Below are 27,981 nucleotides of genomic sequence, written 5' to 3'. Positions count from 1 at the left end.
CCAAAAGGCTCAAACAAACACAGTAGAGTCCTACGAAGAAAAGTTTGTCTTATAAAACACAAGAAGTGTGTGGTGGTGTGATTCTCCGGTGCTGTTTCCAGCAGGAGGAACATCAGTTTCACCGCTGACCCGGTTGCATTCAGGCTGAGTGAGCAGAGGAGGGCAGGACTTACCAACATGTTTGTTTCTGCTTCCAAACACAGCTGATAGGAAAACACCTAGAAATTGGTTTTTATTACATTTATTCCTGCAGAGTGATTATAAGATGCTGCTGGCAGTAGGCCTGTAGAGCCAGGTCAGGTCAGGACAGATAGAGCCCCACATAGACAGCACATACACCGACTACTGGCATCTGATGCTGTTTCATGTGATAAATGGAGTAAAAACAAAAGAAAAGAAAAAAAAAACAAGGAAGTGATTTCAGTGGTGACCAGTTAGTCATGCCCCTTCACCAGTTACCCTGTTTAAACACACTGGGAGAAAAGCTTTGGACTGAATTGGACGTGGAGAGTGGTGTTGGTAAGCTACTGCATTGTTAGCCGTTGCTTCATCGGCTGGTATGAGGTGGTGCATGAAGTCGCGTCCAGCGCTCACCTGGTTGTTCACCCAGGACGCCTGGCTTTACCTTTGGCTTGAAGTATTTCTATGTCAGCATTGGGAAACTAATGAACTCCTTTAGTCAGGTGGGGATAGGTTGTCAGTGATGAGTGAATGGAGTGGCTTACTTACAGGGTTTTACTATAACTTTAGATCAAACTCCGGGTTTCTGCCCACATCATTCAGATGAGGAGCAGAACTGGGAAAAGTGATGATAAAAAGTGGAAAGGCCAGTGGAGCAGATCTATGTTTAACCCTGGAGGACCAAACTGGCTGAAATGATTCTCCTATTTGAGTGTTCCTCTTGAACTTTGCTGTAATGTTTTTAATGTTTACGTAAAGCTCTTTGAATTGTCTTGTACATGAAATGTGTTATACTAATAAACCTGCCTTGACCTTCATCATCTTTGTTTCCACTCTTCCCTCCCTGCAGCTGTTTGAAATCACCGTGCCGATCACCCAGGGCACCAAGCCGGTGACCATCAGTGTGGCCAACCACACCCAGTGCAGCTGTCTGTCCAAACTGGACATCTACAAACAAGTTCACAGCATCATCAGACGAGCCCTGCCCGAGTAAGCGCCCACAGTTTCTATCAGTTCAACTGGAGACTTTACAAACACGTTTCCATTAACTCCTGATTAGATTCACAGCTCCATGACATGTGTGTGTTCCTGTGGGCTAAACTAAAGGAGGCCTGCAGTGATTTATGAGCCAGTCAGGATCCCACAGGGAAGTTCCTGATGTAGCTTTTGGCATTTGTCCTCTAAAAACAGAACAATACCTGTTTAACTCTTGTCCAGAAAGTGGATTAAAGCAGCTCACATGTAAGAAGGAAGGAAAATGTGGCTATTTTTTTATAAAGAACCTAGAACCGTGTGTGTTTTAATGTTTTGTTTGTTCATTTGTTTTGTGAGTGCATTATTAGAAACTTAAGAGCGCATTCAGACTGGTGCATTTTAGACCACTTAAATGAATCCTGGTCCACTTCCATAGATAGTCTGGTCCGTTTGGAGCAGTGAGAACACGCCGTGGACCAAAGAAGCAAACTCTGGTCCGCTTGAAAACTGGGGGTCTTGGTCTGCTCGCATGTGGACTCAACTGTACATCCATCTACATCAATGCATCAACTCCATGATCCAAATTGATATCAGGATTTCTAATATTGATCAAGATCTAGTCATTTGATGTTGTTATCATAATAAAACATGATTTACCAACCTACTAGACCTTCTAGGAGCCGGACTAGGGTCTTACTGTCCCTTATGACTGCACCGATGATGTCCGCTTAACATCAGCTGGTAAAAGAGGAACATGGACTGAGAATAGTATTAGTTTCTGTTGTAACTGGTTCTACTCATTCTAGTGTGACTGGTTCTAGTGATTCTGTTTTGACTGGTTCACATTATTCTAGTGTGACTGGTTCTGGTCATTCTGGTGTGACTGGTTCCAGTCATTAGAAGCTGTAAACTGGAATGAGAATCAGCCGAAGCACGTACAAGCTTTTGGGATAAATAAGTGAAAGTAGCTACTGTAGTGAATTCTGTGATTGCTGTTATAAATAATGAGTAAGGTAGCGAGGTCAACGGGAGTTCACAATTAAGGTTTTATAAATAGGGTAAATAGGGTAGTACCAGTGCGTCCAGGGTTTCCTCTACATTGACTTAGTAAAGCGGGCCATGATGGGTGAGTGAACACAGCGGGCAGTGTGGCGACAGGGGGAGGGATGGGGCCTAATTAAACTTCATTAGTTAAGCCCACAGGCAGGTAAACAAGTTGCAAGCAAGTTGATTACTTGTGGAGAGAGGAAAGGTAGCTGCTGATGAGTTGCTCTAGATTTTACAAGTTGAAGATTCCAATAAGGATATTGATGATGAACAGCAAACGCTATGTAACACTAAGTAGTTGTACCTAACGCCACCTTAGACTAACAAAGTTAACACTGCTTACCCTAAACAATGTAGGCTATAATCTACGCACCGTAATGTATTAACCACTGGTGGCTCAGACAAGCCTGGGAAAAGATTTTTGGAAAAATGAATTGTAAATAAAGAAGAGTGTACTGAGAAGGGGAGGCGATTGGAGGACGAGACACTAGCGGAGGAGGAGCCGGGGAGGTGAGTAGAGGAGGAGACACTTGTGGACGAGGAGACACTAGGAAGGGAGGAACAGGGAAATCGAGTGGAAGAGGAGACACTAGCAGAGGAGGAGCCAGGGAGGTGAGTGGAGGAGGAGACACTAGTGAAGGAGGAGGGGGAAGTAAGTGGAGGAGGACACACTAGCGGAGGAGGAGCAGGGGAGGCGAGTGGAGGAGGAGACACTAGTGAAGGAGGAGCGGGGAAGTGAGTGGAGGAGGAGATACTAGCGGAGGAGGAGCAGGGGTTTTTTTTTGTTGATTTTTTTTTTTTTGTGTACTTTTGTATTTCTATTGCGCTTTTTGTTTGCTTTTTATTTCTTATTCTTCTGTAACCACAGCAGAGAAATGCTTTTTGAAATGGATTGGGCATTTTTCACTCATTTTAATTGCACTCGGGTCTCTCTGGATCACTGGGAGCCATGCCTGCAACTCTGCTGGCATTGTTTACGCCCTCGACCAGCTGATGGTCCTGAGGTGCCTGACTCTCTTGGCTGGAAGAGACCCACCATACAGGAGGAGCTTAAAAGGAGACAGTGAGGCTGCAGAGAGGGGCTTAAACACATGTTAAAGAAGACAAAGTTAAAGTCCTACATTCCCGCAGTCATCACAGTAAATATTAGGTTGTTGACAAATAAAGTGGATGAACTAGAAGCGCTCGTAAGGACGCAGAGGGAGTACAGTCTTGTATCATGTGTTTCGCGGAGACGTTGCTGCACAAGCAAATACCGGACTCAATCGTCACCATTCCCGGCTTTCAGATAGTTCAAGTTGATAGACACCACTGGCCAAAAGTAAGGAGGGGCGCTCACCGTGCTCGTGAACAACAGGTGGTGTCACCCCGGGCAGTCTCTGTTAAAGAGCAGGTATGCAGCCCGGACATCGAGCTTGTCGTCGTCCGACTTTGTCTATATCAGGGCTACTCAATTCGGTCCTACGAGGGCCGCAATCTTGCAGGTTTTCCATGTATTCCTGTACCAACACACAGAAATCCTCTGATGACACGGCTATTGTGGGTGTGTGGAGGGAGGGAGGGAGGCTGCGTACAAGGACTTGGTCGACCATAATTATTATTATTAGCATATACCATTGCTGCTACCATTATATACTGTTATTATTACACTGTTGCTTTTACTATTATTATATTATCATCTCACAAATGCCCTTAAGTGTATTTATTCTATTTTTCTACTTTCAATATTTCATCTTATTGTGTTTTTGTGTATTTTTGTGTATTTTGTGTACTATACCGGACTGCTATGACAACTTAATTTACCCTTGGGGATGAATAAAGTCATTCATCCATCCATCCATCCATCCATCCATCCATCCATCCATCCATCCATCCATCAAATAGAGGAGGAGCATTATGTGGTCATAATGAAGTTAGTGTGGTTTCCCTGAAGTCATTAACTGTGCCCAACTCAGGTGAACGTTGGTCTAAATCCAGTCTTTGCCGGACGTGGACATGGACATCTTTTTCCGGGGCAAACAAAGGCTTCCATGGATTGACCTGACTGAACCATAAGAACAACGTCCATTGACGTCTGATGTTTGGTTGGTGAAATGTTCTCCAGGCCCATATTTGGTCTTGACTTACAGCATTCTCACATTTCTGTGTCAGGATGTATAAGAAATATGTTCTTCTCAACCACATTTGGTCTAAATTAACAGCGTGGACTAGGGGCAAATTTGATTAAATAAATTTGGGTCTACATATGGCCCCCAATACACTTGCAAGTGCCCTAACTAAGCCATAAGTGCCTAAAGTAGCCTGGATTTGGCCCAAACGTGTCTGTTATCAGGGCCAGGTATTTGTGAAGGCCCACGATCGGTTGTCTATTGAAAATCAGAAATGTTTTGCTTACGTTTAAGAGAAAATAAATGCTGGTGAAAGCCAACTGAGATGAGACACTTTCATCCCAAATCCCAGCTCAGTCAGTCCTGTATGACCGGGCTGAAGTTGACGCTTCTACAGTCTCTTCAGCTCTCCACTAAAGAAGAAAGTAGTGGCGCTTTAAGAAAACTGGAAAGGAAATGGTGTGTACTCAACCTGGATATACAGATTTACAACAGGGCTAGAACTGTTCTTTATTCATTAATTCTGACTTTCCATTGTTAGCAGTGAATAATTATAAACTTTGGGCAGACTGACAAAGGTCCATGGTGCTGCTGAACAATGTATTCCTTCAGCACATAGCAGCACTGATTTCATTCACTCTTTTACTGTTTTCTGTCAACAGGAGAACAAATTAATCTTTCCTGTCCCACAGCTGGCACAATTCTAATTTCTGATACCAAGAATTTAGAAAATGTGGAAAAGGCCTAATTCAGCCCTTTATTAATACTTTCTCTCTTGCGCTTCTGAGTTAATGTCAATATTCAGGTCCTCTAAAACAGTTGTATTCAAACATTTAGAACCACAACCCCCAAGATAACATACGTTACGTGTGTGTTCATGACCCCCCACCCCCACGCAACGACTTGGTGATTATGTCATATATCAAATGGGTCATCCTGCAGCATCCTCTAAATGTACGGCTGGAAAACTGTCAGAATCTTCAGAAATAAGGAGGATAAAGTGGTTTTGGGGGGTTCACTGCTGTGACAAGACAACTACATGCCCACAATCAGCTTCTCTTGCAGAGATAATGCCAAATTCAGAATTTTACATGCCATCCGTACCAACTTTGCTGTTTATGCGTCAATGTGTATAAAAAAATAAAATGCTAATTTTAAAGATTTATCTCTTCATTAATGGTTTCATCTTGACAGTGCTGCTAAATACTCCACAATTATTTGATAAATGCAGGCTATATATTTTTTATAGTTATATGGCGACTCCCTGAAATGATCTTGCGAATCCCATAGGGATCCCGACCCCCAGTTTGAGAATCACTGCTCTAAAACATAATTTCGTCTGTTTGATCCATACATCCTCTGATTGAAGATGTTTACCTCTTATGATCATTTCTGATCAGATTAATCTATCTCTACAAACCCGGCAAGTATCACAGACCTTAGCTGGAATTAAACCATTGTTTAATAAGCCCTTGATTCTCACCCACATTGATCCTTCTTGGGAAAGGTGTCTTAATTCAACTAATCCTCCATTTGCAGAACAACAGTTTGTATGAGCTTAGTTCAGGATTCAGATGGCCTCACTGCAGTGAAACCACATTGTTAAAGTTACTGTAGTTTATAACACTATTTACCACAACATCTTATTACAACAACTTGAATATAATACTGGGCCAAGGTTGCTGACTGGGACTAGTTTAAGTCCTATTTAAGTTTGTAAACAAAGATTCCACTTTGCACACTGAAAAAACACAATGTATTAAAGTCACCAAACCACCACCGCTGGTTAAAGTCACCAAACCACCACTAGTTAGTCACCAAACCAGTTCTCAAAGAGGTACGTGTGTGGTCGGAAAGGTCCCTGGTGGTGGACGGGTTTAACACCACAGACTGGAGTGTGTTTAAACAGGATGCCCCCTGCAACAACAACACAAGCCTCCAGGAGAAGACAGATCACTGCCTACATCACCAAGTGCATGGATGATGTAACAGTACTTACGACCATCACTGTTCGGGCCAAACAGAAGCCATGGCTGACGGGGAGGTCCACAGGCTGCTGAAGGCTGGGAACAATGTCTTCAGAGCAGGAGATGAGGAGGACCAAACAACGAGGACCAACCTGTCACTTAGCATCAGAGAGGCAAACAAGCAGAACTCCAGGAGGATAGCTCATCGCTTCAGAGACAGCAGAGACACACAGAGCCTGTGATGAGGGATGCAGACCATCATGGACTACAAGCCCCCCTGCAGACCTGTGACCACTCCACCTTTCTGCTAAATGAGCTAAATGACTTCTTCACTCACTTTGAGGCACACAACAGCACACCTGCACAGAAGTCTCCGCCCCCTCCTGGCGAACAGGTGTTGACGCTGTCCCTGGACAGTGTGAGGACAGTCAGCAGGATCAATACTCACAAAGCTTCCGATCCTGATAACATACCTGGTCGTGTGCTGAGGGACTGTGCTGGGGAGCTCACGGATGTCTTTATGGACATCTTGAACATCTCGCTGAGCCAGACTGTCCTTCCCACATGCCTCAAAGCCACCACTATCATCCTTGTCCCTAAGAAGTTGTCGCCCTCCTGTTTCCACGACTACCGTCCAGTTTGCCATGTCAACCGACAATGCCACTGCCACTGCCCTCACACATCTGGACACTAAAGACTCCTACGTCAGAATGCTCTTGATAGACTTCAGTTCGGCATTCAGCACAATCATTTCCCAACAGCTCATTCTGAAACTGGACCAGCTGGGAATTAACACCTCACTGTGCAATTGACTGCTGGACTTCCAAACTGGGAGACCACAGGTGTTTCGGGTCGGCAGGAACACATCCAACATCACCGCACTGAACATGGAGTCCCTCAAGGATTTGTGCTGCGCCCCCTCCTCTTCACTCTGCTGACCTACGACTGAACACCGTCGCACAGCTCCACGTCCTGCAGGAAGAGCCTCCAATGCATCGTGAGAGCAGTTGAGAAGATCCTCTGTGCCTCTCTCCCCTCCCTGCAAACATCTCCACTTCTCCTCACCCGTAAAGCCCTCTGCATGGAGAGAGACCCTGCCCACACAGCTTCTTCAGCCTCTGCCGTCAGGAAGGGGACTACAGAGCCTGCCGGCCGGGACCAGGACCAGGACTGAGGGACAGCTTGGTCCACCAGGCTGTTGGGATGCTGAACTCTCTTCCTGCTCTGCCCCCCACACCCGGGACTTTAATGCCCCTATTTTTACCCCCTCAGGAACAATCACACAGCCACTTTAAACACTTTAACCAGACCAGAAGCTAACTCAGTCTGCTGTTGCTCTATAACTATAAACACATATCACACAGTGATAGTCTTGTATTTCACCACACTGAGTTCTAAGAGAACCATGATTTCAGTTATCTGTTTGTCCTGTGCATGCTGCAGATTTGACAATAAAGCTGACTTTGACTTTGACCACCACATTTATGCTGGAATATTAAAATATTCTACTTGGGTCCCCAAATAACTCTGTGTTAAGCCTCATTTATGCGCCACGTTCATATGTGAGCAGGAAGTTGTGATATATTTAATGGTCACACAAACCACTTCTGTTTGCTGTACTGCCTCTTTTCACATCTCTTTCTGAGAATAAATATTTTCGTTGTCCTCTCCACAAACCTCAGTATTAGTGAAAGCATGGCGACGTTTAAAATGCTCCTCAGGGTTACCTGTATTAGTGTAAGCATTGCTAATGCTGTGCTGTGAAATTAGCCTGTCATGATCCATAACTGCAGCTGAGCAAAACAACCCGTGCTTGATATTCCACCCCTTCCTTCACCTTCTTCATGTGAATTGCATTGTCACACAGGACTTGTCCAGAATTTTCCTTGACAGATAGAGACTGATTGGTCAGAAAATTAACTGGAGCAACTTTTCTGTGGGCTAATCCCTTTAGTTTTAAACTTGTCTGCTGGAAGCTTACCTGGAACTCTTCTCAAGAGTCTGCTGCAATATTTTCTCTTCCATTAGTAACTGAACTTTTTACATTTTACTAAACTTTTTGTTTTACCCTGGAAACCTGAAGCACGGACACCCAGAAACTTAAAAACCTGGAAACTTGGAACCCTTGGCTGTACGCATATTTCAAGTTGCTGTCTTGCTTTTTTATGTTTCCAGACTAAATTAGATCCAAATTATCGACATTTCATTCCCCATCAGACCTGCAGGTGTTCGGTAACACTGCATCTGAACTAGAAACTTGGAGTAAAAAAACTAAATCATACATAATTATTTATAAATAGTTTTAATAGAAACATTTCATGAGCTGATTCTGCACCAACATATTTTGTTTGGCTAAAACCTGCATGAGACCAGGAGAGGTCCCTCTGTGGATTGCTGCGTTGGATTGGGGGAATTTAGCCTGATATCTGATCCAACCCATCAGTATCAGAGCACGATACAGATATTGGATTGAATCAGTCCCAACTCTAAATTTCATTGTTGAATCTTCGCTATTTAGGCCTTCACTGCCCAGATTAACTTTGCTCTGTAAGTCAGGGAAACAGGACATCTGATTGTGGCTGCAAAACATAAAGAATTGTAGAAATCTTCACACCCACAAATCATCCAACATGTAAGCGCAACCACATAAGCACACGTATGTTTCACATTAGGTGAAGTGAGAGTACCCCCCCACCACAACCTTTAACTTTCCCTTTCCTCTTCCTCTCTGCACCACTGCTGCTCTAATTGAAACCACACTGTGTCTCTTTCTGTCCTCAGACTGTTTCACAATATCAAACAATTTGTCTGTCTGTAAACACACCGTCTGCTGTCTGTCTTCCATGTCCAAGCCGACATGCAGAAAGTATTTTCACTTTGTGGTGGGTCATATAATTGACTGTGTGTGTGTGTTTTGTGTGTACAGTATTTTCAGAATATATTTTTCTTGGCACTTTGCTGAAATCCAAACAAGGTATCTGATTTCTGTAGCAGCATCAGGTTTGAGTTTGTTTTCATTTACTATGAGTTTTTTTTTCTATTTTATTTCTGATGTTTATATTCACAATAAGTGTAACTCATGAGATAATGGTTAATAAAGCCGTTTTGAGAGCAAGTTGAATGAGCAGCCTTAAACCTCAGACAGTCTGTAACCAGAGGCGCGGTTTGGAAGAAAGAGAAAGGGGACCAGTGTTTCCAGCTATTTCAAGTGGAAAGTTTTGAAAATCTACTCAGAAAGTTAGAAGCTGTTGGTGTAAAACATCATTCATCTGAATTGAATTTATAGTAACAAAATACAGTTTGTGTAAAACTTTAAAAAGAAGCTAAATCAAGCTAAGTTAGCATCAGAATGAGGAAGAAAAGTGATTTAAGAGACTTTGAATGTGGCATGGTTGTTGGTCTGAGTGTTTACTGGGATTTTCACCCACAACCATCTCTAGGGTTTCCAGAGAATGGTTTGAAGAGGAGAAAATATCCAGCGAGCAGCAGTTGTCAGGATCAGGATGCAGCAGAAGACCACACCGGGTGCCTCCTGTCAGCTAAGAACAGGAAACTGAGGCTACAATTCACACAGACTCACCTACACTGGACAATAGAAGATGGAGAAACGTTGCTGGTCTGATGAGTCTCCATTTCAGCTCCACATTCAGATGCTAGGCTCAGAATGTGGTGGAAACATCATGAAAACATGGATCCATCCTGCCTTGGATAAACGCTTCAGGCTGCTGCTGGTGTCATGGCGTGTGGGAGAAATTTTCTTGCACCACTTTGGCCCCTTAGTACCAACGTGGCCTGGATTAACCACCACAGCCTACCTGAGTATTGTTGCTGACCATGTCCATCCCTTTATGACCACAGTGTAGCATCTTCTGATGCTACTTCCAGCAGGATAATGCACCATGTCACAAAGCTCAAATCATCTCCACCTACTTTCTAGAACATGACGATGAGTTCACTGGACTCCAACGGCCTCCACAGCTACCAGATCTCAGTCCAGTAGAGCAGCTTTGGGATGTGGTGGAAAGGGAGATTCTCATCACGGATGCAGCCAACAAACCTGCAGCAACTGTTGCAACAGCAACTTTGGATCTTCACTTTTAAGCAGGATCCCTCAATAAAGCAGCTGACAGCCAGTCTGCTCATTTCCTTCACAGTAACAAAAAAATGCACATTTATTCAGAAGTATGAAATGCTTACTGATCTTTGTTTTTATTTGAAATCTTTATCTGATCACACCTCCTGTTGCAGGAAATCATTACAGAGCGAAATAAAAGAATGTGTAGCCATTTGATCCTTCCAAAGCAAACCAGGCAAAGTAACTGAGTAAAATGCTTTCCATGAAAAATTAAGCTGCAGTCTAAATATAGTAGAATAATACGTAAGAATGAAATGGTGGTGCTGGTTCAGAACAAATGAAATGTGATGTGAAAAGGATGAAAACTGACTGAAGATTTGAGAGGAAAAGGAAAACAGAAATAATTACAGTAAAGAAAATAAATGTCAAGGTCACGTGTTACTAACAAAGCAAACAGCTGTGCAGATATAACCGCAGACAGAAACAGTGACTCCTCTCAACCTATCTGAAGCTGACCCCAGAGACCAGTCTTTGATGGGGAGGTTTATTTGCCTACAATCTGCTTCTTTCCAGTTTCCAATAAATTAAAATTTCCTAAGCCTTATCTCTCCATTCACCGTAACACCATGTGTACATTTGATTATAACCCTGAAATAAAAACATCCTTTAGTTTACAATACCTCATTTCTCTCAGCTAAAACAACTAGCTATAAGTCTGAGAGGATCTAAGTCCAGTCTAATAAAATATTACCGTAACCTTCATGTTAAGCCTTTCCTTTTCTTTCTCAGCTTGAAATATGGAGCTTTACAGTAAGCAAAGTCAACATTTAGCCAGTGGCTCTGTGAGAGTTCACCGTAGCTGTTAGCCGAGCACTAATGTTGTAGAGTCAGTGTTAAATGCTGATTGTTAGCATGTAAGAGTCTCTGTGGATGAGGGATAAGGCTGAAATACAAATTGGATTCTTGTGATAAAAAAAACAGGTAATTTGTCATAGAAATCACAGCATGAGCTCAGACACCTCCAGAAATCACTGAGTATCACAGAAAGAAGCCACAACTTTGTTAATCCCGGAGGGAAGTTATAGGCTACATTATACATGAGCATGATTCAGACATGCTGCCACTTTCATTGGACCAACACTCATTTAAAAAGGAACGGGCCGAAGAGGAAGGGTTTTCAGTGGTCAGAGGAGCCGAGATCAAAATGTCAACTAGTTTCTGGAAAGCATGGACGGCGTGTCCTGCAGACTAAAGAGGAGAGGGAGCATCCAGCTTGTTATTAGTGGACAGTTAACAAGCCTGCATCTCTGATGGTATGGGGTTGCATTAGTGCCTAAGGCGTGGGCAGCTTCCACATCTGTGAAGCTCCATCAATGCTGAAAAGAACATGGAGGTTTTAGAGCAACATCTGCTCCCATCCAGACAACGTCTCTTTCAGGGAAGGCCTTGCAGATTTCAGCAAGACAATGCTGAACCACATCCTGCATCCATCACAGCAGCATGGCTTCACAGGAGAAGAGTCTGGTTGCTGAACTGGCCTGCCTGCAGTCCAGACCTTTCATCAATACACAACATCTGGAGCATCATGGAAGCAGAAATCCAGCAACCATAGTCCAGAACTGTAGAGGAGCTAGAATCCTGCATCTGACCAGAATGGGACAACATTCCTCTCCTAAAACTCCAGTAGCTGGTCTCCTCACTTCCCAGACAGTTGTTAGAAGAAGAGGGGATGCTACACCATGCTGAACATCACCCTGGAACTACTTTTTATGCCATGCTGAACATCACCTGGAACTACTTTTTACACCGTGCTAAACATCACCCTGGAACTACTTTTTCCAGACATGTTGCTGCATCAGATTCACTATCAGCTCATTTTTTCCATCACATGGTAAAACGTCCTCGGTTTTACCGGTTTTCTGTGATCTTATGTGAATAAGATATTGGTTCATCAGATTTTCAGATTGTTGTATTATTGTACCAACTTTTAGGAACTGGGGTTTTATTTTGTTTCCGTTAATAAATGGATAGTTTGGAGTTTTCACCAAAGCACACTGTTAGATTTACATGGTTAAAAACATGTTACAAAGAAGAAGAATGAAGGATGCAGACTCTGTAAGAACAACTGAACAGCTACTGTGATGGTTGTGTAAACTGTTTTCCAAGAAATAAACAGGGAGGAAGAACATTGTTTATCTCCATCAGTTGATATGTTTTTGGGTTAAAATGCATCGCAGCCAAGTCAATTTTTATTTCCGTTTACTATACCTACCTTCTCTAGTCTACATGATGTGTAGGTTTCCCACCAAGGCTGGATGGCCCTCTCTTCTGTTAATGTCCAGCAACAGAAAGTTTTACATGCAGATTGGACATAAAAGAAGCTTCTGAATTCGCCTCTATGTGACGAGGTATAAACATCCCATGATTTTATATCTCCATGTGTTCCATTACTGCAGGTGTCCAGTAGCCAACAGGACGTGTCTTCCTGGTCATATCTGGAGTATCAGGCAGTGTCGCTGCATCATCAACCTCCCTTCACCTCTGCCCCCCCAGAAGCCCTTCCAGCCACACCATGGTAAGTGTTTCCATGAAGGCTTATCTCATTGTGCTGTGTTTCTGCTCATTTAATGTTAAATAAAACACTGAAGAATCTGTTTATACTTATTTTCCTCAAGCCAAGGAAAAGATGGACTATATGTCTACAGGTATTTGCTGCTGCTGTCTGCATAGACAATGTTTTCAGCAGCAACATGAAGACTGTAGTAGATGGCAGGAAGACTGTGTGTGGCCTTTGCTTTTGCATGTCTTAAATATTGCAGAAGTAAAGCAATTAACGTGATAAAGGAAACCAACGGTGGTAATTCTGTATTGATTTTGTCTGGCAGCTGGCTCAATTTTCTCATGTCGGCTGAGCACCGTGGAACTCCTCCATCTCTCTTGTTTTTAGAAACAATTAGAAGTGGTAGAAAAATGGAATAATTATTTAGTTGACAGTCCAAGTCTTGTTCCAGAGGGTGATGTGCTGCCGGCAGGAATGACCTCTTTCACCTTGAAGGAGCCTCTGACTACACACTGTTGTTTCTCACTGAGTTGCACAGAGCAGTGGTTCCCTACCTGGGGTCCCTGATCCCTCAAAGAGCACAGATGGTCCCCAAGCATTAGACTGTTCAGAGCAAGTATGATTTAAATGAAGGTTGTGTCCACACAGAGACCAGTTGAGGTGTATCTACTTACATTTTTTTTATTATTTTGGATTGGTTACATTTCATCCAATGAAAGCATAAAACCAAGCATGGTTTTAGCATGGGGCGGGGAAAGGCGTCCATGGCTTTTTGTTAGTTTCATTAACACTAGAACTCCCAGAGCTACGATAATTTTCATAAGACCGCCATCCCCCACGTCATCAGCACCTCATTAACTATGTGCTCTCATGTAAATTAGCTTTCCTGGAAGAACAGCAGCCCCTTCATATTGAACTTCCAGCTCAGGTCGTTGTCGTAGGTTTTTACTGAGTGCACTAATAGAAATGATATCTCTTATGAAATATAAAGTTATAATACAGCAGCTGATCCGGGATGTGAAAAAACAAAAAAACAAGACTGGGACACCGGCAGCCATGAGGCAAAGCCGGCAGGACCAGAAACCTGATCGGTTCTGGCCAGGACTTCTAATACTTGTTTCAGCCCCACAGTAAATAGTGAAGATTGTCATCATAGTATAAATACTATTGCTGTAACAAACCATCTGATTCTTTTCAGCTTGTTTAAAGGATCTTTTGCAAATAGATTTCTCATCTGGGGATTTAGGTTGCTCTGAATTGTTGTCTACAACCAAACTCGACGTTAACGTTCAAAATCTCTGCAGCTATCTAAAAACCTTTCAGGAAAAGCATCTGACACGTCATCATGACACAGCAGCAAACAGACATTACTCTTCAAAAGGCACATAACATGCTGAGACTTTAAATCAGCCAACATTTAAAATACTGGTAGCTTGAGAAAACAGATGATGGGGTCTAAGGGAAGCATTATGTCTGGTTCTCATTTGGACTGTTGTATCATGAAAAAGTTATTGTATTGGTCAGTTTTTGTAAGATTTTATTATGGGTGCCAGTGTTGTAACCACAAGGCTCACAGACAGTATTACATACGCTTTGTTATGACTTTCACTGTAACTCCACCTACAATTTTGACTCTTCTTCCACAAAAGTTATATCAAAGCATGTGTCTCTTTGGGGAACAGTGTGCTATGACTTTGATGAACAAAAGGTTTGCTGTGTTTACATAATTCACAAAAAACTGCAACTTTTCATCCCATTGAAACGAATGGAATTTGGCTGAAATGAGCCAAAAAACCCAGCCTACTTTGGAGACTTGCAACTCAGCCATACTTTCACCTAGAAACATCACATAAAGAAAAGATCTGAACTGACTGAAAGAACATCATTATATCTTTTACGGGTCACAGGTTACGTTTTAGGAAAAATCTGAAAATTGCCCAAAATCAAACTCAAATCAAAATCAGAAAAGGTCAAACACGGATGTCTCACATCCAGAGTTTCCCCTCTACATTCACAGATTATGTATCAAAATGGAGGAATTTAAGTCAGCTTCAAATCAACCTTGACTGCAAAAGAGCTGCGACTTCCAGCTTTCGATCTACGTTGCTTCAAGCGTCAGAAAGTCAACTTTTTCTTGCATTAACCCCCATTCTACAGAAACCTGGATTCTCAGACCAAAACAAAATAGTCATGTGTTCGTCCCATGAGACTCCACTTTGAAGGAGGAGGAGATATGAAACATTTTGCTTTTTGGAACAGCTATTTCAGTTGTCACTACTGCTGTCATCATCAGAAGACGAAAGCAGCGGGTGATAGTTCAGATTTAAAGCCCCTACGTATGGGAGCAGACACAAATGAGGAATTTCTAGGAGATGTCTCTAAAGAGTTCAGAGACAAATTATGGATTCAGAATTTCACTAAGACCCAGGGTACGTTTAATGAGCTGTGTGATACCATTGAAACTCTTGTGACACCAGATATTTTATGCCCTTGGGAGGCAATTCCTATGGAGAAGGAAGTGGCTATTGTCCTTTATAAACTGGCAACTTGTACAGGGTAGTAGGCGAAGCTTTTGGTGTCAGCAAAACCACTGTGAACAGATGTGTGTATGGGGTTTGCCAAGACATATTCAGCAAGCTGATGAAGCAAAAATTCTATTTGCCAGATGTGGACAAGGCCCTGGAGATTGCACAGCACAAATACAAGGCACACAAAATTCCCTAGGTCTACGGTGCAATCAGCGGGTCTCACATACCTGTTCGTGCACCAAGTGATGGCTATCGCAACTGCGTTAACAGCAAAGGCTGGACATCAGTAGTCCTGCAGGCTATGGTGGATGATAGATTAATGATCAGGACATCTGCATGGGATCCCGGGAAGCCCGCATGATGCTGTGTTTGCACATCACAAATGTTTGGGTAACAGATCTTACCAAGTATATTTTTTATTTTAAGTACACACTTAATAAGTCAAAATCATTTGACTTGTAACATTTCAGTGAAGCATTAAAAAAAGAAACAAAGGAACATATGCAGAATTATCCTATTTCAAGAAATATTAGCTTAGGATGCTTTTTGCTTTTAATGTGAACAGTTACTATTTTAGTGATTTTGTCTTATATTGTGATTGCGTTTTAGAGTGTACCACACCAGCTAAACACCCCCAAGCTATAAAAGATGTAGGAGGAGTCCAAGTACCACTGCTCCTTGCTGGTGACCCTGCATACCCACTACTACCCTGGGTCACAAAGGGTATCTCTGGTTCTAGTTCTCTGACAACTACACAAGAGTCTTTTGATGAATACTTAAGTGTCATCTGTGGGTTCAGCACACCTTTGGACACCTCAAAGTGAGATGGCGTGTCCTGTTCAAGCAGTCTTATATAGATTTTAACTTCATGTTGGTGGTGGTGGACACATGTTCTCAGAGAATCAGAGAAGTGCTTGCCCGACATTTGTTCACAGCTCATTAGTTTCCCCACACAAGCAAACATCCTGAAAGGACTTCAATCAGAAGCAAAGTAAAGTTTAACTTTACCTCACTCCCATGGGCGTACATACTTATTACAGCAACACCAGGCACATAGCAACGGTTAGTTTCTATTTTAATTTGTGCTTTACACAACAGTTTGTTAACACAAATAAATTTATCTGTAGTCAAAAGTGCGTTTTTACAGAAAAATGTGGCTCAGTGTTTAAACTGCCAGTCCACAAACACAACCCTACAGCAGCATTATAAAGCTTTTGTTTTAATTCTTTTTTAAATTTGTGGTTCAACACAACTTCTTTAAACAGTAATTTTCTTTGTTGCATGCCTAAAAAATGGCTTAAAATAGGCTATTACACAAAACTTTCTCAACACAATATATATATTTCTTCTGAGTTCTATATAAGTGCCTTTACAAAATAAACAAATGTGGCTCCATGTTTAAGCTGCCATCACACAAAAACATTACACTTTCTCAGCATAACGTGATCTTTAAAGGAAGTCTAAGTAAATATACTTAGTCCAATCAACTGCCAGCCTGCAGATAAAAAACAGATAAAGTGATGAACAAGGCAACATATGTTTGTTTGAATGTGACCTACAAACTATGATATATATGGTAAGAGCAGGAATGGTCAGGAGAAAAGGGAGAGGTAGGCTGCTGTGATGGTGATGGTAGGAGGTAGGAGGAGGCTGCTGCCACTGGTGGTATGAAGCAGGTTGTTGATGGTAGTACTCAAGAGGCTTCTAATCTTGGAGGTAGGGACTGGATACTGGAGGTGGTTGCTTGGGGAAAGGGAGCTGAGCTTCAGCCAGCACTTCTAGGCAACGAGCATGGCGCTCTGCCATCACTTAAGCACTCTCAAAACAGTGAACTACTCACAGCACATTAGAAATCCCAGTTAGGTTGGCTTGATCTAGTTTTGCATGTTCCTTCATCATGCTCATGTTCACAGATGAAGTTGAAGCCTACGCTTCTTTGGCCATCTCCATGCTTCTTGAAATGGAGTTGGAGTTGAGCTTGAGATGACTCTTCCACTTCTGGCTCATCACGCACTTCATCAGAGCCACGGATGACATGGACAAGGCATCAAATGATGTTATAGTAACAGGAAGAATAAATAAATAAAAAAAATAAATAAATTATATATATATATATATATATGTATAGATACAGACACCAAGAGTTGTTATATAAATTATATTAGATGTTTATTCAGTTTTGTAGTGAACAAGTAATTACAATGGTAAACTGCCTACATATCTCATCAGCCAGCCAAACAAAATTATGTGATTTTAATATTCTTGATTTACCCTCTGTGGAAGTCTCCGGATGAGCTGAGTCCTCTGTGTCTGAATTTTTCTCAGAGCCTAATAAAAAGGAATACATAAGTAATTATGTAGCACTGCAACAAAAACCAATTTAGGTCAACAGCAGATGGCTGTGATGGGTAGCGCTATTTTTATGAAATACAAACATAAGTTTTTTACGTGGTAATCGTAATGTCGCTGGTGACAAACCTAACCTTTTTTTTACATATATATATATATATATATATATATATATATATATATATATATATATATATATATATATAGTGTTTTAGAATTTCATTCAATTTCAAACTTTTGCATTTTGCTAATTTATTATTGTTGGTTCAGTCTTATTAAAACTGTTTCCAACATTATTAACTCATATTCATGACCCTTTTTCAAAGAAAAACCAGAGAAAATGTGTTCACCATACACTCTTACTTCCATCCATCAGAGTATTCTCTCTCTTTTTTCAAACCTGTAGATATATTCTCATCAGATGTGTGTGGTCCAGAGAAGGAGCTGGATTTGGAGAGCTGTCAGTGTGTGTGTCGCCACGGCAACCCACCTCACGACTGTGGCCCCAACCGACACCTGGACCGAAACAGCTGCCAGTGCACCTGCAACACGGTTCCTTCTCCGTTCTGCCCTCCAAGCCATGTCTTCAACAAGCAAACCTGCCAGTGCACGTGCAGTCGGACGTGTCCGAGGCACCAGCCTCTGAACAGGACGACGTGTTCCTGTGAATGCAATGAGTCGCCAAATAAGTGTTTCCTGAAAGGAAGAAGGTTTCACCAAGCAACATGCAGGTAAGGCGTTACTGAGGAGGATCTTGTTCTGCTATTCTAGATTTAACATCAGTATTGATCAACATTCTACAAACAGTGACTTTCTGTTGCATGAACATAAAAACATTCATCATTATTTTTTCCACCTATTCTCGTCAAATGCTTTCTGTTGACGTTCTTGCTTTTAGTTACTGTTGCTCCATTCTTCAGTTAATTTGCTATTAATCATCCGTTTTTATTTTGTCCTTCCATCCCTCAATCACTTCATTTATGTTCCTCCTCTCAGTGTGTATTTACGCATGTTTAGTCAACAAGTTCTTCAAACAGTACAACCATACATGTTAATTGTGTCACTTGACGGCTGTAGCTCAGGAGGAAGAGTTGTCACTTTCCAACGGAAAGGTCAGTGATCGAATCCAGGCTTTCCCTGATTACATGTCGAAGTGTCCTTGGGCAAGACACTTAATCCCACGTTGAGTGAATATGATATGCAGTGGTGAAGCTGACTGTGAAAGAGCTGTAGAAGTACAAGTCAGTTTATCCTTAAATACAACCTGTGTTCCGAAAGAGTTGGGACTTTGTGTAAAATATAACTAAAAGCAGAATCGAAGGACTTCCAGAATCTCATCCATCCATATTTTACTCCCAGTAGAAGATCAACATCATATCAGATGATGAAACTGAGACATTTCACAGTGTGATGAAAAATATTAGCTGATAGTGAATCTGATGGAAGCAACACGTCTGGAAAAAGTAGTTCCAAGGTAATTTCAGCATGGAGTAGCATCTCCTCTTCTTTTAACAACTGTCTGGAAACAAACAGTTGCTGGCAGAAAAACGCAACCTCTTCTTCGCCCGCTTCGAAACTAAACCACCAGGAACAGCAACGGCGCCAACAGCCATTAGCAGCCCCACCGTTACAGTGGGGATGCACGAGGTGAGATGCACACTGAAGGGTGGCAACACACAGAAGGCAAAGGGCCCTGACGGCGTCTCAGGACGGGTGTTGAAAGACTCTAAGAACCAGCTCACCGGGATCTTCACCAAGATTTTCAAGCTGTCACTGACAGTCTGCTGTCCCATCCTGCCTGAAGACTTCCACTGTCATCCCCCTACCCAAGAAACCCCCGTGACCAGTTCTCAATGACTAACGGCCGGTGGCACTCACAACATTGGTGATGAAATGAAAAACAGGTCAGGAATCACATCACAACTTTCATATCCCCCAGCTTGGACCCATACCAGTTTGCCTATAAGGCAAACAGGTCAACAGAGGACGCCGTGAATGCAGCGCTGACACACCTAGAGAAACAAGGAAACTACACCCACCTTCTCTTTGTGGATTATAGATCAGCTCTTAACACCATCCTTCCCCATGGTCCCATGAGAAAACTGTTGAACCTAGGATTGCCTCCTTCCGCACGTCTCTGGATTAAGAACTTTTTGTCAGAATGCCCGCAGAGGGTCAGGATTGGTCCCCACACCTCTGCACCCCTCACACTTAGCACCGGTTCCCCTCAAGGCTGCGTGCTGAGCCCCCTGCATTTCACTCTCTACACGTCAGACTGCACCCCCATCCACACCAGCAACACCTTCATTAAATATGTGGATGACACCACAGTGGTAAGTTGCATCACAGGTAGTGATGAGTTCGCTTATCGGGATGAGGTTCAACAGCTGACTGTGTGGTGCAGAGACAACAGCTTGCTCCTGAACACATCCAAGACAAAGGAGCTAATTCTAGACTTCAGAAAGAACAGAATGGACATTCGGCCTATTCTCATTGGTGGGACCTGTGTGGAAAGGGTCAGTGATTTCCGCTTTCTGGGAGTCCACAATGAGGAGAAACTGACCTGGAACAAGAACACCAAACAGATGGTAAAAAAAGGCACAAAAAAGAGGGGTCTGTGGAGGAAGTAAAGGCGCTGTTGAGTTTTCTTGGCAACTGACGTGGTGCTGGTGTTCCAGGAGAGGTTCTCTGCAACGTGCACAACCAGGAATTTGGTCCTGCTCACTCTCTCTACAGTCGCACCGTTGATGGACATTGGAGGCTGCTGGGTGTGTGCACTCCAGAAGTTGGCAGCAGCTAGGGAAGAGCGGCCCCTTTTGTTCAATCACATAAACTAACATGCAGCGCAGAGTTGACACCATTTACTTGACCACCAGTAGGAACGTTAAAAGGAAGTAACAAAAATGAAGTTTTACCTCAAACATACAGGTAGTCTCTGGTCTGGTTTAATAGGCACCCTAAAATTGCTCCTCTGCTTCTTCAAGCTAGGAGCAAGTTGCTGAAGTAGATCTTCAAACTGTCTGATGGACATCTGAAAGTAGGTCCTGAAGCGGTCATGGTACAGCTTCACCTCCTGGACCAAACAATTAAACTCCTCAAGCTCTCCTCTCTTCTCAAGGATATAATGTACCTAGTGTGCTCTTTTTTTTTTTTTTTTTTGCCAGTATCAGCACAATTTCGTTGTCGTTTGATGTGGAATCCATGTTTGTTTTTCCCACCTTCTGAATTTGTTTTAGAATCTTCATAATTCATTCGCAGTTTCGTATTGCATAGACAAAAACTTTGATATTTCTCCTCCGAATTATTCGCAATATCATGTTGTTTATTCTCGATGGTCTCGGTGTGTAATGGACTTTACCCTGCAGGACACGCCGTCCAAGCTTTCCAGAAACTAGTTCATATTTTCATCCAGGTTTCAACTGTGCCTCAGACCATTTTAAATTAGCTTTGGTCCAGAGAAGATGGAAGAACTTGGTTCTGGATCCTGTTCACATCTGGCTTCTTCTTTTATGATGAAACTTTAACCTGCATTTGTGGATTTCAGGGTGAACTGTGTTTCAGAAGTGGTTTCTGGAAGTCTTCTTGAGTCCATGCAGTGGTTTTCAGTAGAGAATCATGTCTGCTTTTAATGCAGAAGATCACCAGCATCCAGCCTTGTCCTATGCACACAGAGATTCCTCCTGATTCTCTGAATCTTCTGATGATATTTTACACTGTAGAGGGTGGATCTTCAAAGTCTGAAATTATTTCACAGATTTAGAGCCAGTTTGTCTCAGATTGGGGAACCTCTGTCCATCCATCCATCCATCCATCCATCCATCCCTCCTTCCCTCCTTCATCCATCCAACCGTCCGTCCGTCTATCCCTCCATCCCTCCATCCCTCCCTTCCAACCTTCCCTCCCTCCCTCCCTCCATCCATCCATCCATCCATCCATCCATTATCTATCCATCCATCCATCCTTCTATTTATCCATCCATCCATTTATTCATCCTAATGACATGTAGTATGTAAAGGCAAATGTTGGTATAAAAGTTAATACTTTCAATAAGTGAGTTTAATGAATGATCCAACTGAAATAAGGAATTCCTGTCAATATTTTATAGTTGGCCTAAGCTGAGGTTTCCGTGTTTTACAGATTACATCATCTTGGATTTGACAACATTCTCACACATTTACAGACTTGAAAAGTTGGTTTCATATTCAGAGTGAAGCAGTAGTAGGCGCATGTTGTAGTGAAGCTGGTGTGTAATATAACACCTGCGAGTGCTAATGACTCCTCATAGCTGTCACTTAACCATTTCCTCTCCCCACAAAGGAGGAAGCACACACACATCCATCCATCCTGTCCAATCTCGACCCCTCGTGACCCTGTTTAAGAGTGATTTATGAGTAGTACGCAGCCATGTTTGCTTGTCTGTGACTGAGCGTGTGTGGTGGAAACAGAGCATGTCCATTTAGTCTCTTCTGTGTATTCATCACAGTTTCACTCTGGCCAGCAGAAAAACCAGTGGCAGTTACAGCTTCCAGAACATTTCAGGTTTCTTTTGGCCTTCCACGCTTATGCTGAATTGGACAATGAGGGCCAAACTTTAGTTTTAGCTAAATAGACATGAGCCATAAGAATGGAGTCCAAAAATAATGTTTCTGTTTTTTAAAGAGTACGTTGCATTTCTGAAGAAGCTGTTTTCACTGCTGTTAAATCTTTTGTAGGTGATGACATGAAAATTAAATTATATATGATTTTATAATTAACAGCAGCAATGTGCTGCAGCAGAAAAATAATAAAGAAAAAAAAGAAGACATTGGCTTCAAAACTGAGCAAAAACACCAAAGGGTGTTCTATGTTAAGACAGTGATGGACATGTCTCTAAAAAGTTCTGACTTTAACTAATAACACACGAGGCAACCCAAGATGAACAAGATCGACCCTTTCATTATATTTAGAGGTTCCAGAATGATCAAATGGTCAACTTTTCATTCCACAAACGGTAACAGCGTATCAGCAGAGGTTTCTTTAGCTTTGTTTTACTTTAAAATATGGTTAAAGCTTGGAAGATATGGAAGCAAACAACGTGGGATACTACAGTCTCTTCCACTTTCTAATGTTGCCATTCACAACACTTTTCAGACTTTATTTTTACAAGTCTTCCTGCACCTTAGCTTTCAAAACAAGGGCATATGTTTAAATATGCAAATTAATCTGCAGTGTTTTCAGGGCTAATGAGCTGCTTCATCTGGCTGACTGACAGATAGACCGGGTGGTGGGATGGCAGATAGAGGGGGGTCGGTGGGGTGGCAGATAGACCGGGTGATGGGGTGGCAGATAGACGAGGTGGTGGGGTGACAGATAGACCTAGTGGTGGGGTGGCAGATAGAACTAGTGGTGGGGTGGCAGATAGACGGGGTGATGGGGTGGCAGATAGAAGAGGTGGTGGGGTGGCAGATAGACCGGGTGGTAGGGTGGCAGATAGACCTAGTGGTGGGGTGGCAGATAGACGGGGTGATGGGGTGGCAGATAGACTGGGTGGTGGGGTGGCAGATAGATGGGGGTTCGGTGGGGTGGCAGATAGACTGGGTGGTGGGGTGGCAGATAGACGGGGGGTCAGTGAGGTGGCATATAGATGGGGTGGTTGGGTGGCAGATAGACAGGGTGGTGGGGTGGCAGACAGATGGGGTGGTTGGGTGGCAGACAGACGGGGTGGTTGGGTGGCTGTAGGAACGAATGATGTAGAATCCTTCATGTACTTGGGGTGTAGCAACCTTGCGCTAGAGGAGCTGCTCAGAGGTACTACAGCAGGATGCATCGGGTGGGATGAAACTGTTCATGATGGATGTTAGCTTGGTCAACATCCGTTTTTCGGCCACCTCCTTGATGGAGTCCAGTGAGCAGCCCAGGACAGAACCAGCTCTTAACCAGTTTGATATGTGTCCTCTTGTCTCTATCTGGGCTACTCCCTCCCCAGCAAATGATGGCATAGAAGGCTGTAGAGGCCACAACTGTGTCATAAAACTTCTGGAGCAGAGCTCCATGCACACTGAAGGACCTCAGCCTTCTCAGCAAGATGAGGCGACTCTGGCCCTTCCTATAAGGCGTCTGTGTTGTCTGTCCAGTCCAGTTTTAAGTTGAGGTGAAACACCAGGTAATTAAATGAGTCTGAGTCATGTCTAGGATAGTCTCCATATCACTTAGCTTGTTGCTAACGTATATGCTAACATTAGCTTCATGTTACAGTGACTAACCTCTCCAGGTTTGCTTTAAGGTGGACTAAGATGGATGTGGTGGATCCAGAATCCTGGATTTCATTCCAGTTTGCTGCTCTTAAACTGGTCCCTTTTTGTTAAGTTTTTAATACCCAAAAGTTGCAACGGTACTGCAGCGACAGATGTGCTCTCTGATGCTGCAGGTGGCCTGCAGACGTATCTGTGTGACATTACATCAGTCTTATGCCTGCAGAAATGATAGCAGACAGGAGATCAGATACAGAAAGATCATGAAAAAATATATGAGACTGTTCACAAGTCTCAAATCGAACATACTCAAACACTCACCAAATTTTGCCTACCTCCCCCAAACAAAACCAAAAACTTCAATATTTTGGGGTCCTCGGGACTGTTTGGGCAAAATTATACTACAGCGCCACCTATTTATGAAGCCCCGCCACTGCATCTCATCAATCTTTATGAAATTTGGTACACATATTTTACATGCTCGGGCAAAAAAAAAAAAAAAAAACTTTTGGAGATATGGTCTAAACCCAACAGTGAGTCGGCTATTTTGGGTCAAAGTAATTTTGCCGTTTTACTGATGTCGCAATTTAACAACCTCCTAGAAATGTTATCGTACTGCTATCAAAATTGGTCAGAATGTTCAGAAGGCATGTGATTAAAAGTTATCAAAAACTTTCTCAAAAGAGTTGACATATAGCGGAGGTGGGGCCTCAGAGTTTTATGTCTCGCTATATAAGACAAAGTTGATCTAACTCCCACATAAAACAAGGTATCTGAACCAAATGATGCCAGTCCCATCCTTAATACGTCTATGTGTCAATTGGCCACGCCCCCTGGCGACAGGAAGTCATGTTTTTTACTCGAAGATCCTTCTCACATTTTGGACACAACCAGGGTCAAACTGGGTTAGACAGCAGAAAACGAGTGGGTGATGATATCCGGTGAAAACTGTTGCTCTACGCTGCAGGGCGAGAACGTGGCACCAAGGCGAACTCAGTAAAAAAAAAAAAAAAAAAGCTCCTTCACCAAACGCAACCACGGCGAAAACTGGTCCGACACAATAAAACAGGAAGTCTTTGTAACTGACCCAATGTACTGTTGATCTCCACCAAACTTGGCAGGGAGGATAGTGGTCAGGCCTGGAAATCTATCAAATTGACATATGCTGGAAAAGTTGCAATATGACTCTATAACGCCTCCTACAATTATTTATTCGATCAGCCCCACCCACTACATTGACCAACATGGATGAAATTAAGCACATTAATATAACATACCAGGACGTACAAAAAAAAAAAAAAAAAAAGCCTTATGGACCTATAGGTTAAATTAAACAGGAAATTAACCATCTTAAAAAAGTGCCAATTTTGTGGTCATTTTTACCCTTTTCTTTGCCTTGCATTTTAATGAACTCCTTTTTATCTTAGTGACCTCAAAATCAGTCTGAACACTCCAAAGACATGTGGCATGAAAGTTATCAAAAAGTTTCTTAAAGGAGTTGGCGTTCAGCCAATGGCGGCTCCACAAAGTTTGATGTTTCGTCATCAAGCATAGAATCCATTTTCATACACAAAACACTCAGTCTGAACTAAACTGTATGTTTCACTTCAGTTCCACATGCTGACCACATCCACATGTCCAGGTGTTGTCAACGCCATGGCCCTGTTTATATGAATGTAACACAACATGTCAGAAACAAGGACGTGAATGCTTTACATGTCATCATTGGGTATGCTGAGGTGTCAGTTGATCCTCAGAGGAGGAGAATAACCACCTAATGCAGAAAACTCCTGGACAGCTGCAGGTGAGAGCGAGCATGCTTTGGGAGGGAGGTTGGCACGTGATGCGGTGGCGAAATAGGCCGAAGCAGTGCCAGAGGTGGAAGAGCCTTCATCACTGCTTGGAGCTTTAATTTTCTCTTGTGGTTTCACACTTCCCCTCCCCTTTTTTCTTTTACTCAAGTTAATTTACAAAACCAAAAACAGAAAAAAGTAAAACTGCTGTTTTTCTGTTTTTTTTAGGGATGATTTACTGAAGTACAATTTTCAGTTATCAAGTCAAATAGCTTTATATCATATCTGTGATTTCTTTGTTATTTGTCTTGTGTTTTATAATAAAGAAATCAACTGTATAAACATCTTCTTATGGCCATGACTCCATATTTTTTGCCAGGGTTTTATGCAAATTCCTTACAATCTGCCATTGAAAAGCATCCTTTCTAAACCCGTTGTTTGTTCCATACTGTCCCTAATTTTTCCAGTTTTGGGTTGTATTGCCTAAAACTTCAGTCCCACTCAGTAACTTGGAATAGCGTACGCTAACATGCAAACCTAAACTGCACGATGAACAGCACATAAACAAATGCTTGATTTCAGCTGTTTATACTTATTTGATGAGAGTTGCAATCCTGCACACTAACACATCTGTTTCTACTAATGAAACCTTCCCTTTTGGAAGTTCTTCCATTTGATGCTAAGTCTGACTTTGTCTCTGTTGTTGCAGTTGTCTCCGGCCTCCCTGTGAGGTGAGGAGGCGAAGGTGTGAACCAGGTTTCTTCTTCAGCGAGGAGCTTTGTCGTTGCATTCCATCCCACTGGAGACGTCTGGACTAACCTGGAAGATGCTAACAAGATGCTAATGAACAGACCTGAGTAAAATTTGTGGCCCTTCCCTTGTAGACCTGCTGGTCTAGAGGATTCCCATCAGGCGTGGTGGCAGCTGAGTGTATGGACCCTGATAAAGAAGGGCAAACCTTAGTGGATGGAATAAAAAGATGGGAGACAGGGGATATGAAGGTGAGAAATGCACTGATTCTGCTATGAGGACACTTTGATGGGAAAGTGAGTGACCGGAGTCCAGGATGGAAGGAAGGACTGAAAAGAAGAAGAGACCTAAAACTTAACGTTGGTTATAAAATATTGTTAATTGCTTGAATATATTTTCGGGTTATATTATGTCTCAGTATTCTTTTTTTTTTTTTTTTTTTTCCTTTTACCCTGTCCTGTCCAGCATCCTAACATACAGAACTGTGGTCTGTGTGCCATATTTTGCTTGACAGATTTGCTCTACCAAGGGAGACATGTTATATACATGGCCGCCCTTGATATTTTTATTATTTTTATTGTAATCTTATTTTCTTTAGTCTTATATGTCAGTGCCGAACCTGACAGGGAGCGAGAGAGAGAAAAAAAAGGGAGAAAAGGACAGGATTAAAATGTGGAAATAACAGTTGTCTATGCTGCCCAGAACTTATCACAAAAAAAACAACAACATAAACTACCACAGTACTACATGATACCCAAAGAAAGATAGAATGATGATGATATAAAAAATTACAATAGTCATCAAACGTACCTGCAGATAAACGTACCAACACACAAACATCAGCTACATCTAGTGAGAAGTGAATGGAGAGACGAGCACGTTTGTGAGCATGCGCGTGTTAACATGCATGTGTGGCCATGCAACAAGGAGGAAATGTGTACCCGCAAGGGGGCCGCGATCACGCCGCACCCCGAAGCATCAGCGGGGGACGGGGGGAGCCAGAGGCCCCAAAGGCCAAGCAGATCCACAGAGTACCAAGCCCGGGACAGCCAAAGCAGACAGAGCAGCAGCCCACCCGGACCAGAGCAGAGGGGCCCCCAGACCGGAACCCCCGGCGCGACGGGGCAGGGGCACCGGGCAGCCCAGGGCAATGGCGAGCAGGCCCAGCGGGCGCCGGGCGCTGCGGCGTGGGCCACACGGAGAGAGCCCCAGGCTGCACACACGTATCCTGGTCGGGTCCAAGGCACAGCACCCCCATCCTCCCCGAAGGAGCCCCCGGCAGGAGGGGAGAGAGCGAGAAGGAGAGCAGACTCCACCCCCATGAGCCTTAATCCTCCCCACTGCCCACCAGGACCCCCGCCGCCCCCCCTACCCCTCCCTTAGACCCAACGGACACATTGTAATCCCAAGGGTACCTGC

The 27,981-nt window shown here is 42.9% G+C and overlaps 1 protein-coding gene across 4 annotated transcripts in view; it reads left to right on the top strand.

Annotated features, from left to right (window-relative positions):
* vegfc (vascular endothelial growth factor c) overlaps positions 1 to 26,979 on the top strand; it is a 77,782-nt gene extending 50,803 nt beyond the window's left edge. For all 4 annotated transcript variants that reach the window (XM_041983251.1, XM_041983254.1, XM_041983253.1 and 1 more), the window contains exons 4-7: positions 1,031 to 1,170; positions 12,809 to 12,927; positions 18,196 to 18,520; positions 26,522 to 26,979. In XM_041983251.1, coding sequence (XP_041839185.1) covers positions 1,031 to 1,170; positions 12,809 to 12,927; positions 18,196 to 18,520; positions 26,522 to 26,630 — 693 coding nt within the window. In that variant the 3' untranslated portion in view covers positions 26,631 to 26,979. The remainder of the gene's footprint in view (positions 1 to 1,030; positions 1,171 to 12,808; positions 12,928 to 18,195; positions 18,521 to 26,521) is intronic.
* The last annotated feature ends 1,002 nt before the right edge of the window (positions 26,980 to 27,981 follow it).

Source organism: Melanotaenia boesemani, chromosome 4, assembly GCF_017639745.1.
Source record: "Melanotaenia boesemani isolate fMelBoe1 chromosome 4, fMelBoe1.pri, whole genome shotgun sequence".
Classification (NCBI taxonomy): Eukaryota; Metazoa; Chordata; class Actinopteri; order Atheriniformes; family Melanotaeniidae; genus Melanotaenia; species Melanotaenia boesemani.
Note: the sequence above shows the minus strand (reverse complement) of the source record. Positions and strands in the feature narration are given on the sequence as shown.